This window comes from Mercenaria mercenaria, chromosome 9 (genome assembly GCF_021730395.1).
Source record: "Mercenaria mercenaria strain notata chromosome 9, MADL_Memer_1, whole genome shotgun sequence".
NCBI lineage: Eukaryota > Metazoa > Mollusca > Bivalvia > Venerida > Veneridae > Mercenaria > Mercenaria mercenaria.
Window position 1 is genome coordinate 37,931,025 of NC_069369.1, and position 15,394 is coordinate 37,946,418.

General features: G+C 34.4%; 1 protein-coding gene across 1 annotated transcript; it reads right to left on the minus strand.

Moving 5' to 3' along the window:
- Positions 1–6,387: 6,387 nt before the first annotated feature.
- Positions 6,388–14,591, minus strand: LOC123547911 (uncharacterized). Its single transcript, XM_045335160.2, has 7 exons — positions 14,446–14,591; positions 13,219–13,301; positions 12,047–12,140; positions 8,422–8,525; positions 7,967–8,115; positions 7,192–7,385; positions 6,388–6,699 (listed from the first exon to the last, which is right to left on the minus strand). Exons 1-7 carry the CDS (start codon positions 14,504–14,506, stop codon positions 6,440–6,442), a joined length of 945 nt encoding a protein of 314 aa, XP_045191095.1. The 5' UTR covers positions 14,507–14,591; the 3' UTR covers positions 6,388–6,439.
- Between the last annotated feature and the right edge of the window lie 803 nt (positions 14,592–15,394).

Genomic DNA, 15,394 nt, shown 5'->3' on the forward strand with positions numbered 1-15,394 from the left:
GATGTGCCTTTTCCAGTTCAGACATATCACTGATTGTATAACTGTTCCATAATTCACACCCATACAGCGCTCTTGGAATTACTATTGACTCATAAATTGTTTTTGATGTAAGCGGATTTAGTCCACTAGGGTGAAGACCACTATTTGCAACACTTAAGAATGTGCCTCGCAATTTCACACATGCATCTTGTATAGATTTCTTCAGGTTTAGAGATTTGTTACAGTCAATACCAAGGTGTGTGTAGTTATCTACTACTTCTATTTTTTGCGAACCAAGCATCCAATTATGATTCCTATTTCCAGGAATATTTTCATTAAATACAATGATTCCACACTTTCTACCGTTATATTCGAAGCGCCATTTCAAAGAGTAGTTGTTACAGATTGATAACATTTCTTCAAGTCCATGCTTTGAGAATGACACTAGAATCATATCATCTGCCACCGTTGGTGAACTAATGTCACTGTTAAACATACAAAACCCAAGTTTACTTACTTCTAATTCATTAATAAGACCATTAATAAACAAAAGATACAGCATGGGCGAACATTTACTTCCTTGTCTGGTTCCCTGGAGAATTGAGAATGTGTCAGATATATATCCCTGATTCCTAACATGACTAGAAATATTTCTGTACATTTTTTTAAAAGCCAAGAATGATGTATTGTCTATTTGAACTTCTAAGAGCTTATATAAAACGCCATCGTTCCAAACACGGTCAAACGCTTGGCGGCCGTCTAAGTAGCATACGTAAAGTTTGCTATTGTATTCCTTCGCATAAATAACACTTTCTCGTAGGATAAATGACGTCATAAGGCAGCCTAATTGTTCCTGAAAGCCACCTTGTTGTTTATTCAGGTTTGATAACACTTTTTCTTTGCATCGTCTCATAACAGACATTTCGAATAATTTTAGTATTGATGACGTGAGAGATATAGCCCTATAGTTATTAGGGTCATCTTTACTTTTCTTCCCTCCTTTATGCAGGGTTACGATAATTCCTTTTTTCATTTGTTCGGGTATATGCGAAAGTCTCAACATGTATGAAAAAATGTTTGATAGAATAGGGGACAGAATGTCACATGCCAAGATGAGGTGTTCATAGCACACATTATCCTGACCGCTAGCTTTCCCTTTGGGGCAAGATAAAATGAGTTCTCGCACTGTTTGTGGTAAAACAGTCACACTTTCATCTGGAGCCATAGAATCAATGGTCGTTGTTACCGTATGTTTGACATGGTAAAACCAGTCTGCATCAAAATCACTATTTTCCGCCGGTGTATACAGTTCTTTAAAATATAGCCCCCATTGTTCTGTTAAGTCTTGTTTATCTCTATACATGGTGCCTTTAAATCTAATACCTGCTCCTGATGCATGATTCGATGAGTTTTTACGGGAATTGACCATTTTCCAAAACTTATGAGAGTCAGTTTCGGCGGTTTGGTCTATTTCCTGATCTAACTGTCTTAGGTATTCATTAACATGGAAGTTATGCAAACGTTTGAATTCCCGTTTGGCATTTTTATATTCTATGTAGAATCTGTTCGTATTGTCTCGCGGACGACCCTCACGACACCATAATATTCGTTTCTCTTTCATGATTTTGTGGCCTTTACCAAGGTCAGAGTTCCAGTACGGTTTGAGGTAATATTTGTACTTAGATACCGGAAGACATGCAGACGAATTTTTTTATCGCGTTAGTTAATGTTGCGTATGCATTATCGATACCCGGTTTGTTTAACACACAAGTCTCTGATTGTAGTAAATCCTTGTTGTCTTTTAAAGCAGACATATAGTTAGATTTATCATAGTCTTTTACTTTTTTCCAGTTTATTTTTGTATAATTTTCCACCTTATTCAGTCGTGTTACACTTGCACAGTTCGCAACAAAGCACAATGACGATACAATTGGCCTGTGGCGGGAAACATTCAGACAGTTATCGTCCAGAATTTCACAAAATGTCATACAATCTAGAGTTTCCACAGGTATACATATATGATCAATGAGAGACACGTGACAATTATCATAGGATACAAATGAGTATTTTGTATGGTGGCATATTTCTGCATACGATAACCAGATAAGTTTCGCGAAAATTTATCGAGTTTTCAAGAAAAACATAAAAAAATTCGCGAAAACACATAAGCTTTCCGCGAAAACATAAAAGCTTTTCTCGAAAGGAACTGCAAATATTAAGTGGATACATTTGTGTTAGTGCCCACTTCTGCATAAGAAAACCAGATAAGTTTCGCGAAAATGGACCAAATTTTCATGAAAAACGGTAAAGTTTTCGTGAAAATAAAATATCATTTTCGCGAAAACATTTTATTTTCACGAAAACTTTACTGTTGTTCATGAAAGTTTAGTCCATTTTCGCGAAACTTATCTAGTTTTCCTATGCAGTAGTGGGCACTAACGCAATCTTTTTCCATTTAATATTTGCAGTTCTTTTCATGAAAAGCTTTTATGTTTTTGCGAAAAGTTTTCTGTTTTTCGTGAAATCTCGATACATTTTCGCGAAACTTATCTGGTTATCGTATGCAGAAATATGCCACCATAATTTTGCTCCTGTACAACTTTCTAACTTATTCACAGGAAGATCAAAGTAAGGCAGAAAACTTTCGTGGAATAACACTTACCAGTTGTTTGGCAAAGCTATTTACTTCTGTGATTAATAATAGACTGAGTGGTTGGTGTGAAAAGCATAATGTTATTTCAGACGCTCAATTTGGATTCAGAAAAGGAGTATCAACAGTTGATGCTATATATACATTATCATCTTTAATCGATCACTTCTTTAATGATGGAAAAAGGTTATATTGTTCCTTTATTGACATGAAAAAGTGCTTCGACTCTATATACAGGAATGCATTATGGTTTAAATTATATAAACTTGGTATTAATGGTAAAATGTTGAAAATAATAAGATCTATGTACGATATTGTGAGATCAAGGGTGAGGCATTGTGGTAATTACTCTGACTTTATTAACATAGCAGTAGGCTTAAAACAGGGTGATGTGTGTTCTCCTTTGCTATATTCTTTATTTGTCGAGGACTTGGAGCTGTTTTTACAATCAAAGAATGATTCTGGTTTAACAATCATAGACATTACATTAATTGTATTACTCTATGCAGATGACATGGCATTGTTAGCTGAAACCCCGGAAAAACTGCAAAGCAATCTAGATACATTAAAACATTACTGTGACATGTGGGGTCTGAGTGTTAATACAGAAAAGACAAAAGTTGTGGTATTTCGCAAAAGAGGTCGCTTGAAAGAAAATGAACATTTCTATTATAATGGTACGAGATTAGAAGTTGTTAACCAGTTTAACTATTTAGGCGTTGTATTTAGTCACACAGGTTCTTATAACTGTAATCAACAAATGCTTGTAGGCAAAGCACTTAAGGCTATGAATATGTTATTAAATAATATTAAATATTTTGATTTTTCTCCGAGAACTTATTTACAGTTATTTGATTCTTTTGTTAGTTCAATATTAAACTATTCGTGTGAAGTCTGGGGTATGATTAAGGCAAAGGAAATGGAAAGAGTGCATCTGCGTTTTTGTAAACGTATACTAAATGTTAAAATTTCTGCGAGTAATGCAGGTGTGTATGGTGAATTGGGAAGATTTCCCCTTTATATTAATAGATATATACGAATTATGAAATACTGGTTCAAATTATTATATACTGATAATTGTATATTACAATATATATATTCAAGCTCTCTTGAAGATTGTGATAAAGGTAAAACAAACTGGTCATCAAATGTCAAACTATTGTTATGCAGATATGGATTTGGTTATGTATGGGATAATCCATTTTCAATTGAACCCAAATCCTTCATTTTGCAATTTAAACAAAGACTATTTGACAGTTATTTACAAAACTGGCGTGAAAATGTTAATTCCAATCAAGTATTGTCTATAGTGTATAAGTATCTTAAACCGGACTTTGGATACGCTCCATACCTAAATATTACCAAGAACAAACATCATCGACATTTGCTAACAAAACTAAGAATATCGGCTCACAGTCTATGTGGAGTCAGCTCGATATGGCAGAAACAGGCTGGAAAGGCAAGAGAGAAAATGTCAGATGTGCAATAACGATGACATTGAAGATGAATATCATTTTATCCTGCGTTGTGATAAGTACAAAGATATTAGAAAGGAATATTTACCAAAAAAATATTCTATCAGACCAAACATGTTTAAACTGTTGGAACTGTTGAGCTCTGAAAATAACAAAGTCTTAAAAAATTTATGTAGTTTTATTGAAAAGGCGTTGAAAATGAGAACAGTTACGCTTCATGTAAGAACATAATGTCAGTATTTTAGTTCTAATTTAGTGTAAATGTCTGTTATCATACCATGAGGTAAAAGTATGATAGTTCACCTCGTTAGACTGATTTACTAGATTGGTTTATATGATTGACAAATTAGATAGATAGGTTGTATTTTTTGTTTATGTATTGCAATTTAACATTCTGCAATTTAAACTGTATTTGTGTGTGTAAATAATATATTTTAACCTTGTATAATACTATCAAATGTGTTTGTATAGAATAAGAGCCATTCAGGCTCATTTCTGAAATGAATAAAGTATATGTTCTGTTCTTCTGTTCTGTTCTGTTCCTAAAATTCGATGAACAATTCTTGTTTGCAGCCATTGTAAGTAAGAATCATTACTAATTTCAAAAACCAAGCCATGAATTACTTCCCATTCTGAATTATGAATTTCAAAAATATTGATCCATTTATCGTGACAAGTAGAAATGTCTCTGTGTTTTTTAACAAGTACACTATATATATGATTCGTTCCTTTCCTACAGTTTAAGATAGGTTTTAAATACAGCGGTATAATATGAAATTCACATTCAATACTTATACCGCTTTCATTTGATTTTACCGTTTTCATAAGTGAGCCGTGCCATGGGAAAACCAACATAGTGGGTATGCGACCAGCATGGATCCAGACCAGCCTGCGCATCCGCGCAGTCTGGTCAGGATCCATGCTGTTCGCTAACAGTTTCTCCAATTCAAATAGGCTTTAAAAGCGAACAGCATGGAGCCTGACCAGACTGCGCGGATGCGCAGGCTGGTCTGGATCCATGCTGGTCGCATACCCACTATGTTGGTTTTCCCATGGCATGGCTCAAGTTTGTTTAAAATATTTCGAATTAATGCAAATGCAAGGTAATTAATATTTGCACCAATTTTTCTTTCCAGTTCTACTCGATCAATATACTGCCACCTGTATTTATTATATCTTTCACAAACCTTATTCCTCTTTGATAAAGATATTTCATATAACAGGTTTCTTATCGATTTGTATCAAATGATTATAAAACAGCGGCGTATCTAGAATTCTAGTCATTGTGTCATTTGGAAGAACATCAATAAAATGAGAGTACGAGCACAGAACATCTCAGTTCCAGAAAGGGTTTTTAATCTGTTTTAATAATATGTCAACGTAATCTTTACCAAAATTAAACAGTTTTTCAAAATGTACTATATTATTTGTTAGACTATAACATTTATTTGATTGAACCGTCAATATTCTACGTAACCGAGTTAATTTTAAACTTTTCATATAAGCTACCATATCAATCATTTTAAGACCACCCTCGGCATAGTTTTTAACTAAAACTGAACTTTTCATTTTCGATGGGCCTTGCTAAAGAAATTCATAGAATAAGGTTTGAATTTGCTGCAATATCTGTTCTGAAGGATTTGGTAAAGGATGTAAAAAGGTGCGTTAGTAACGGTAAAAGAAGGGATTTTATTACTTTTATTTTACCTGTTTCTTCCAGTATAAAATGCTGCTCTTTATTGTGTTCTCCATAACATGCATCAGTCAGAGGTAAAAGAGGAATGACGTCATGCTTACTCGTAATAACGTGAAAACCGTAAGGGTTCCGCGGTCTCAAAGTTTGAACATTTTTGTGCCCTTTCTATCAAGCTAATTTCATTAACAAGGCTATATATAGCAGTAATTCGGTCAAAAATATGTTTCTGCGGTATAGTCGAAAAAAAAAAACCTAATAAATGGCTCATACTTTTCCCAATTTGTAACGCATTTGCGCCTTAAACGGGGACCAAAGGGGCATTATTTCACTCGTGAAATGTATTTTACATAAAATAAGACACCTTTCATGGTTATATTCGCATTTTTAGGGGTTTTATTCTGGTGATCGCTTTCTGAAATACGGCAGCTGACTTAAACTGTCGGACTTACATTTCATTGCATACTATTCAACACTCCTTTTCTTTTCTTTCTCTTTTTGAAGAAAATATATGGATGTCCTGTGAAAAATAGGTCTATATCTGAACTATATAAAAATGATGCTGAAGTGACTGATTTGTTATGTGAAACTAAGAGCAATTTCTTTTATTGGTATATAACCTTTATTGTCAGTTTAACGCGATCATCCAATAATGCCAGACGTGTCATCTATTTGTTTCTCGCAGATAAAGTTCCTATCATCTTCACAGTTATCATCTCGCCATTTCATGCCGCTGTTTGCGTCAAGAACCAGGCAGTGTTGGTTCCCATTTGCATTGTCCGGTTGCCCTGGTAACCAGTTCGTGTATTCGGAGATTGGCGATTGAGCTGGGAGCCAAATCCATTCATTTTCTGTGACCAAGTCAGTGGCTCCTACCCAGAATTTCCCAGGCATGTATGTGTCTGCAATGTTTACTACGTTAGCAAATGTTAAATACTAATAAGTAGACGATTCTATTTATACACAAGGCGTTAACAAAACGGAAAGAGAGCCATTTTGTCTTAAAAAAAACAAACGTCCTCCAGTTCCTCTCTAATGATCAATATTAATGATTTGAAATCAGTAGAACAAATAAATATAACTTGCAGTTATAGCGACTGATAATTGAAATGCCTTAATTTCAGTTTGCTTACCAAAGTTTAGATGGAAAACCAGTATAAATGTTCAAACATGTACGAGAAATAACTGCAAAACATTTGTATTCTGCAATTAGAATCACCAACTGAAATATCTTCAGACTAACTGAATGACTTTAAAACTAAATATTTTCAATAAAAATTGTTAAACGCATGTATAAGTATATATTAACGTTTCTTTTTCGATGGCATTTAATGGCGGTAGAACATTAATTAAGATCACTAACGAACGTGCAAAATTATATTTTTAATCCTGACCACGAAAGAATGTCCAGTCTCCTGTAGATCCAAATCCTGTTGATACGGCAACATAGTTGACCGGATGTGGATCTGTATCATTCCAGACCATAAACTGTTGTTCTCCAACGGTATTGCCCTTACCGACCCGAATGTAATTATTGTCCCAGCTGACCCAGAAAGGATGTGGCTGGCTACAGCTCAATGGATGAGATCTACGAAAATGGAAGATTGATGGTCGAAAAGTTTCAAAGATCAATTGGATTATTCTAGATTTCGGCATTTTGTAGGAACTTGTTTGGTTAATTCTATGTAGCAAGTATATATACAATAGTGTATTATATATTCCTACATTATAGCAGTGTACTGTAATGGTATGAAATCAGGTAAGAACTAAAACCAGTGCGAAATAAGGCTCCAACGTTATATAAACAAATTTGGAGACCATTCTAAGAAATGCTGCAGTATCATTGGTCAATTTCAAAAATGTTTTCAAGAACAACCAATCAGGAGCTAGAATTTTAGACTGGATTTCAAGCCATTCAGTAATAAAGTTACAATTAATATCAGTTCTTACATAAATTCTAGTCGTTTAAATTGATAATAAGTTATATAAGATGTAGGTTGCATTTGAAGACAAGGCGACAAAAAGGAGTGCTTCAAAATGTATGTAGGGGTGCACAGTGTGAGATCTGCTTGAAAAATGGTGTATATCTTCTACTGAAGACTTTAATTTCCCGTCATGCCTCTATACCTACATTTTTTTTTTTTACTTTATTCAGACTAAAATCCGTACTTATGATGGACCTCGTCCATGTGTGCACATTGTTTACAGTCACGGATGACCGATTCCGAATCTGACCAACCACCAATCACGATCTCGTACGTGTCGCTGCTATCCAGTCCTTTGGTCTTTGACAAAGCTATGTGGGCATCGTTGCAGGCCTATGACAGAAAATGAAAGAGTAAAACAAAAATAATCTAAGAGATGTGTCTTTATTTAATTAAGATGATTGACTGTATTACGTACTATATTACGAGGCTTTCGCCTCAGGTAACATTCTACCCTCGGGTTGACAATATCAATGTCACACACGCTGCCATATGATATTTATATAGCAAGCGAAATATATCAAGGTAGCAACAAAACATTTATCGACCATAATATAAGCTTTCGGTAGATTTGCAATAAAACTCTACGTCTATGATTCACAAAAGATTTTGATGTAATAACTGGAAAGCATTCATTACCTTCACTGCAAAGGTGACTGACGATGTTTTGGTAACGTCGACTCCAAGGTCATGAAGATAATGGTACTTGTATTCGTTACGCGTGTGAAGTGTTATGTTCTTTGCTGTAAACCATATAGACATGATTATACTCATATATAGTCAAACTTGTCCTAACGACCATATGTTCCTGGGACCAACTGGCTTTAATGACCTCAACACATCGTAATAACTATTCGGCCTGTGTACGAAAGATTTAATCATGTGATAACGGGTCAATGACGTCAAAATTTCCAAATACATAATCGGCTCCAAAATCTAAATTGTCATATTTGTGTATCGTCACGTTTTTTTTAAAAAGGATGTTGTATTATTTCTAATTATCATTTTTTACGGAAATACGAACATTTATAACAGCAGCCCTGGGCAGTTCTTAGAGATGCAAAATGGTGGGATGTAATTATGTCATATTTTGTATTGTAGAGAGACACACCTTCAAAATTACGTCATATTAAACGATATTTTTCAAAATTCGGAAGGTACGTTCATTTGTTAGTAATTGCAGATAAAAAATAAATACAATGTTAATATGGTTACATAATTAATTTTGCACGTGCAACATATGACTCAGTAATTTACCACCATCATGTTAAAGTAAAGCATTCATTTAAAGCCGATTGCTTTTAGCCTGCTGCCGGCAAGTAATCTTGCCTTTGCAACCAGTGTAGACCAAGACCAGCTGTCCGTGCAGGCTGATCATGGTCTGCACTGTTCGCTGTTCAGTCAGTAAATTCAAATAATAAATGGTACAGACCAAACTGAATGATAGACCCGTCCATATTTAGAAATTTAGCAGGGTAAAGGTTAAAACATAATTATGATAAGATATTTTACTCATTTTATATTTGAAATGTTAAATGATCTTGCTGGAAGTATCCGAAGGTATTATAAGTATTTCATCAAGAAGATTATCAGACCATGCCACTGACTGAACATATGCAAAAAGCAGATTAGCATGTCACCGCTTTACGCAAAAATCAAAGCTGGCGGCGGGTTTTGGTAGATTTATTTTCTGTTTAATGGAAACTGTTATGTACCTCAATGCCTTTCATTAACAGCTAGGATAAAGCAGAGAGCATCTGAATTTACATTGTCATGTCAACTGTATAAAATGTAACTTTATGAAACAAGAAAATATCGGTAAAATTGATGGATGCTCCTTGAAATATTTAATTCAAAAGTTGAATTCTCTGACGATGATGGCACTATAGTTTACTAATGTTGAATAATCAAAGGGCAATAACTCAGTGAAAATCATCTTAACGAAACATGGAGATAATATGCGCATCTCCTATTGGAAGTGAAGTTTCCTATGACGTTTCAATGAATTCCCGCCAGTGGTTGCTGGGGAATTCTCCGGACAAGAAATTGTACTATAGTATACTATGTTCAATACCAAAAGGGCAGTAACTCAGTGAAAAATGTTCCGACCAGAACATAAAGAAAATATGCGCACTCTTTTTGTGATTTAAGCTTCTCATGAAGTTTTAATGAATTCTAGAAAGTGGTTGCTGGGGAATATTCCGCACAAGAAATTGTACTATAGTATACTAATGGTTGATATTCAAAGCGCAATAGTGAAAACTCATCTAACCGAAACACAAAGATAATATGCGCAACTCCTCTTCATAGTGAAGCTTCCTATGAAGTTTGGCTAAATCCCAACCAGTGGTTGCTACAAGAGCTGTTCCATAGCATACTAATGTTAAAAAATGAAAGGGCAATCACTTGGTGAAAAATCATCCGACCAGAACACGAAGACAATATACCGTACACATTTCCTCTGAATAGTTAAGCTTCCTATGAAGTTTTACTGAATTCCAACCAGTGGTTGTTGAGAAATACTCTGTACAAGAATTGTACTATAGTATAGTATTGTTGAAAAATCAAAGGGCAATAAGTCTGTGAAAAATAATCCGACCGCATTATGAAGACAATATGCATATCTCCACTTGATGAATAACCATCCTATGAAGTATGGCTAAACTCAAGCCAGTGGTTGCTGAGGAATACCCCGGAAAAAATTGTACTAAAGTATACTTCTGTTGAATAATTAAATGACAATAAACTATGATCTGTGAAAAAAATCATCGACAGGAACACAAAGACAATACGCGCATCTCCTCTTGATAGTGGGGCTTCCTATGAAGTTTAGCTAAATTTCAAGTAGTGGTTTTAGAGAAATACTCCAGACAAGAACTGCCGGACGGACGAAGCGGCGACTATATGATTCCTCTTCGGGGAACAAGCAATTTGCATTTAAATCAGAAACAAAACTTCACTGTGAAATATAAGCATTCACCACCTTTCCTTTATTAATATCTCACTTATAAATTGAGTTGTCAATAATATATCTGATCTATTGGTTACACTCTACTGGTAACAAAGCAAATGCCAAACTATATATATACATGTATTAGAAATAAATACAAATGTGCCTCATATCTAAGATGAACCCTGCCTGACCTTACATGAACTTATCAAAATTGCCAGCTGTAAATCAGTGGTGTAAGCATGGGCTGGAATACCTTATCATTGTTAATTGTATAATCTAAATGGTCAGTGTGAATGGATACAGGTTGAATTAGAACTGCTTGGTCATTGATAATTCATCCGCAATGTTCATGAATGGGACTACAGTCGAGTCCACTTAATACGAACTCGCTTGATACGAATTTTCGGATTAAACGGACAAAGTCCGAATTCCCCGGCCGAGTCCTTCTATTTTCTTTGTCAAATTATTTCGGTAATAGCGAACTCGCTTCATACGAATAATCGGTAGATACGAACACATTTTGGAAGTACCAATAAGCTTAAATATTATACTTTTCCATTTTTTGATACGAATTAATTTTAGAAGTCGGGGCCGTTATAAAATTTGTTGCAAATAATAACATGGTCAAACTTGTGCCGCGTGGTAATTGGAAAAAAGAGTAGTTCACACTTATTCACAAACAAACACCCGGTCCTTTGTGTATCATGTCAATATAAAACAATTTAATCAATTGACAGGTCACGATTTAAAGAGGTGTAAATATTTTTAAACACATTATTGACGTTCTAGTGTCGATACAGGTAGGCTGTGTCTTACAAAATATACAAACTTTTATCCCTCTTAGAATGATTGTTATATAGTACAAGCTTCAATGTTGGCGGTGGATATAATTTGGCGCTCTTAGACATCGACTGCACATTAAAATTTAAATTAATACAGTTTTACCTGTTTAAATATGTTTGTTTTACCTGTTTAAGTATGACTTTTGTTGAGTAATTTCAATGTTACCTGAATAAATTAACTTAATCAGTTTAAAACTATTAACTACTTTCATATATACTTTCAACTTGCTCGCACAAATTATCCGGGAGTCATACATTCATTAAAACGAATTTCGTTTGATACGAACATATTTCTTAGGTCCGGATGAGTTCGTATAAAGCGAGTTTGACTGTATTTTGTGTAGCACATGAACATCCTTTTGATGTGATTTGGAATAAAATAAAGAGTCTATGTGATTGTCAGAAATACACTTCTAACTTTGGTAGCGGGGGTAAACCCGCCACCAACTAGCAAGATATACCACATTACCTTGGGCCGTCGTCGAGACAATAGGGGAGAGAAATGTTTGGAGGTCGGCTGTATCGATGTTTATCAGTTGTCCACCCATTGATTTACAATATTTCTAGAAATGCAAAAAAATAAAAATCATTATGTCTTTTTCTTTCCATGATTACTATTTCTGGCGTTGAATCTAAAAGTCAATGAGCAATCTCTGTTTTTAATTGCTTGTTTGAAAAAAGAACACACCAGGGAATAATCAATGCGATTGTGTTGTGTTAAGATGAAAAAATACATAATAAGAAGTGGGCGCTCGGGAATTGAAAGCTTTTTTTAGCGAGACTGATGGCCGCCAAGTTATCATAACGTGAGCTTTGACAACATTTTCAAGTATTTGGTTTTTAATGAGAAGTATAATAAAACGATGATTGTTGTTACATGTAATTAACATACTTTTTTCCATTATATGAATGTATGGAAAGTAAATATATATCATGGCAGTATGTTTTCTTATTCAAGAAATAATGATGATGACCTTAAATAACCAGACTTCGCGATTGTTTATTTATTGTTTCGCAAAACAACGATTCTTTTATATAAATATTGCATGGTGCGGCAATTTTCTTTGATAAACAGTAAGACAAGAACTTTAAGCCCAAATCCATTTGTTATTTTTAGCCAAGTGCATCTTACTAATAACTGGACATTTGTGAATAAATTGGCACTGGCAAGAAATTCATTAAAGAAATTACCTACTTTTATTGAAATATAATAGTAAACTAATACTATGATATGATATAGCTATGATACTAGTATATTAATTAAGTTTTGAGTAATACTTGTAATACATTGTTTCGTGACCAGGTGAAAGTGAAGAGTTGTTAGCAATATTCTTTGTAAGTTTTGAATTGATAATGATAAATATGCTCAGATAATATAAAAATAGTGTCTTATAATTGTTAACTTCTCGCATACTGTAAACACGTGTTTTGTAAATATGCCTTTTGCCAGATATGTCGACATTTCCCGTATATACTTTAGTAAGGATCGCCGGCTTACTAGTATTCAGTGGATACGCATGTTAAGAAAGACAATACAATTTAACTTAATTTATGGTATTTAATTTGAGACAGCATTCATATGGCATAAAACTAACAAAATTTTATTGAAATGACTTATATTTAGGAAACTGGTAAGCTTACCATGCCTTCCGCCCAGGAACCGACTTTTGAAGTAATGTTTATACATCTTTCTCCAAACAAAGTCCAGTATGCCGGGCACTGACCTAAGCATAAGGTATACGTAGAGAAATTGGGTTAAAATATTGTGTGCATAAGAACAGTTAGTGGAGCAACCAAGTTTAAGGGGCTTGCCTCCAGACTTATGTCACAAACATCAATCGAAGTCAAGCCAGTGTTTCAAATAAAAGTGAAAAATGTGATTTAGTGACTTCTATGCAGTATTTATTTTTAAAATACCCAATGTAGTCTCTTCTCATCAAAGACACTTCTGCCTCAGTCAAGCATTAAAATATTGATGTAAAATAGCAAACAAAATCTATCTGCATTCTATATCACACCCGCAAAATATTCAGTTTTATGAATGCTGTCAAACTGAAGATCTTTGATGACTTATATGGGTTTTTAAAAGTACAGAAAACGTGGAGAGGCATGTCCCTTTAAATACTACTAAAAAGAGAATAAAGTGAAGTTTTTATTAAACAAGAATACTGGTTCTCTCATACTAATTTTGTTTAACAAACTCATCCAGCAGCCTGGATTTTTCCCGATCGTTGTTTAGTCTGTAAAGGAAAGACGAACATCTTTGGTCTTCTTACTATTAAATAACTTACGATTTTTTTGATTAGGAGACTTGATCAAACAAACCGTTATTTAAGTTAAAGTAAGGAAGATGGCCGCAACTGACAATCACTGACACAATATTGGCTTCACATGGCTTCAAGAAACTTAAACAACTCACACTAACATGTAATATATAAGCTTCAAATACCTGGGAGAAAAAAAAGAAGTTTGAAGGTCTTAGAAAAAGTACTGTATCAAATATTTCATGGAAAGGGAAAGTCACATGTTTAATTAAAAAACAAACAAACAATAAAGCAGCACATAATTTATGATTGTACAGCAAATTCAAAATAAATCAAAAGTAAAAAAAAATATAATCACTGTGTCCTCCATGGAAGAGTGTTACAAAATGTATGTGACTGACTTCCAATCACTTGACCCCTACAACTTTGAGTCGTAGTCTCGCTAAGAAACTAGTCTATTTTCATGCGAGGCGAGTTGCCCTACCAAATATCCCTTTTAATATGAAAGGGCACTTTCGGTTTTCCTCATTTACGAAATTGCCCTATGACTGTTGGTCGCATAGATCCTTAATAAGATTAAAATATAAAAACTATTTTTACTTACCAACTGTTGCGCCGACATTGAGACAAACAAGAACTACTGCTAACCAGCGCATCGTAAACATGTATAAATGTCTTAGTTTTGAATTTGTCTTTATTTGATTATTATCAGTCTAAGATAATGACTTTTTTCGGACAACGTTTATTTATAACTCTTAACCCAGATATAGCACATCCAATAAGAATTTTCATTTAATAGGTCTGAAATACGACCGACATATTCTGTTCGTTGTACTTTATAATATTGCTGTACGGCAGTCTTTGTAGCTAATATTTGCAGTTGTTTAATTTTCGCTTCAGAAAACACAAGTTGCATAGACCTACAGTTTAAACTAAAGCTCAAGCAATAACGATGTCCTTTGTGCAAAATGTCCGCTTTCTTGTACAGAGACCCGTTGCATACTGTTATGATCAAAAACCATGACTTTCATGCCGTAATTTCCTGTTCAAGGCACCAGCGTATTATAGAACCCATTCTACTTTCCTATAATTTTTTAATCCTTGCCAAATATATATTGTTGGGGCAATGTTCGGCAATTTTAGCTCACAATTTCAAAATTTCAAAAAAAAAAAAAAATGCAATGCCAAGAGTGTCTAGAACGTTACTCATTCCATATTCCCTGTTTCCAATTTGCGGGAAAATATTTTGAAAGCCTGTACGCTAGCTAGGAAAACTTATACGGTATATTTGCCATTTTGCAATGAAGGGCTTTCGAAAGGTGCATACGGGTGCTCGGACGTGTGGGGTGCTCGGACGTGTGTGCGTGTGTGTGTGGGGGGGGGGGGGGGGTGCAAAGATAAATTTGTTTGACAGAACTTTAAAGATCATTTAACTGTATTTTTCCCTAATGGAATTTTCATAACGATGCAGAATTTGAAAACGTTTTTCATTAAACGGTGGAATATATTCGCTATTTGGGCTTCTTAGACAAACTAACGTTCTATCATATTTG

Excerpts from the sequence above, each read along its gene's own strand:
- LOC123547911 (XM_045335160.2), bottom strand. The coding sequence starts at position 14,506 with ATGTTTACGATGCGCTGGTTAGCAGTAGTTCTTGTTTGTCTCAATGTC. Across the intron at positions 13,302-14,445 it reads CAATGTCGGCGCAACAGTTG|GTCAGTGCCCGGCATACTGG; the intron begins GTAAGTAAAAAT and ends CCTTATGCTTAG. Across the intron at positions 12,141-13,218 it reads GTTCCTGGGCGGAAGGCATG|AAATATTGTAAATCAATGGG; the intron begins GTAAGCTTACCA and ends TTGCATTTCTAG.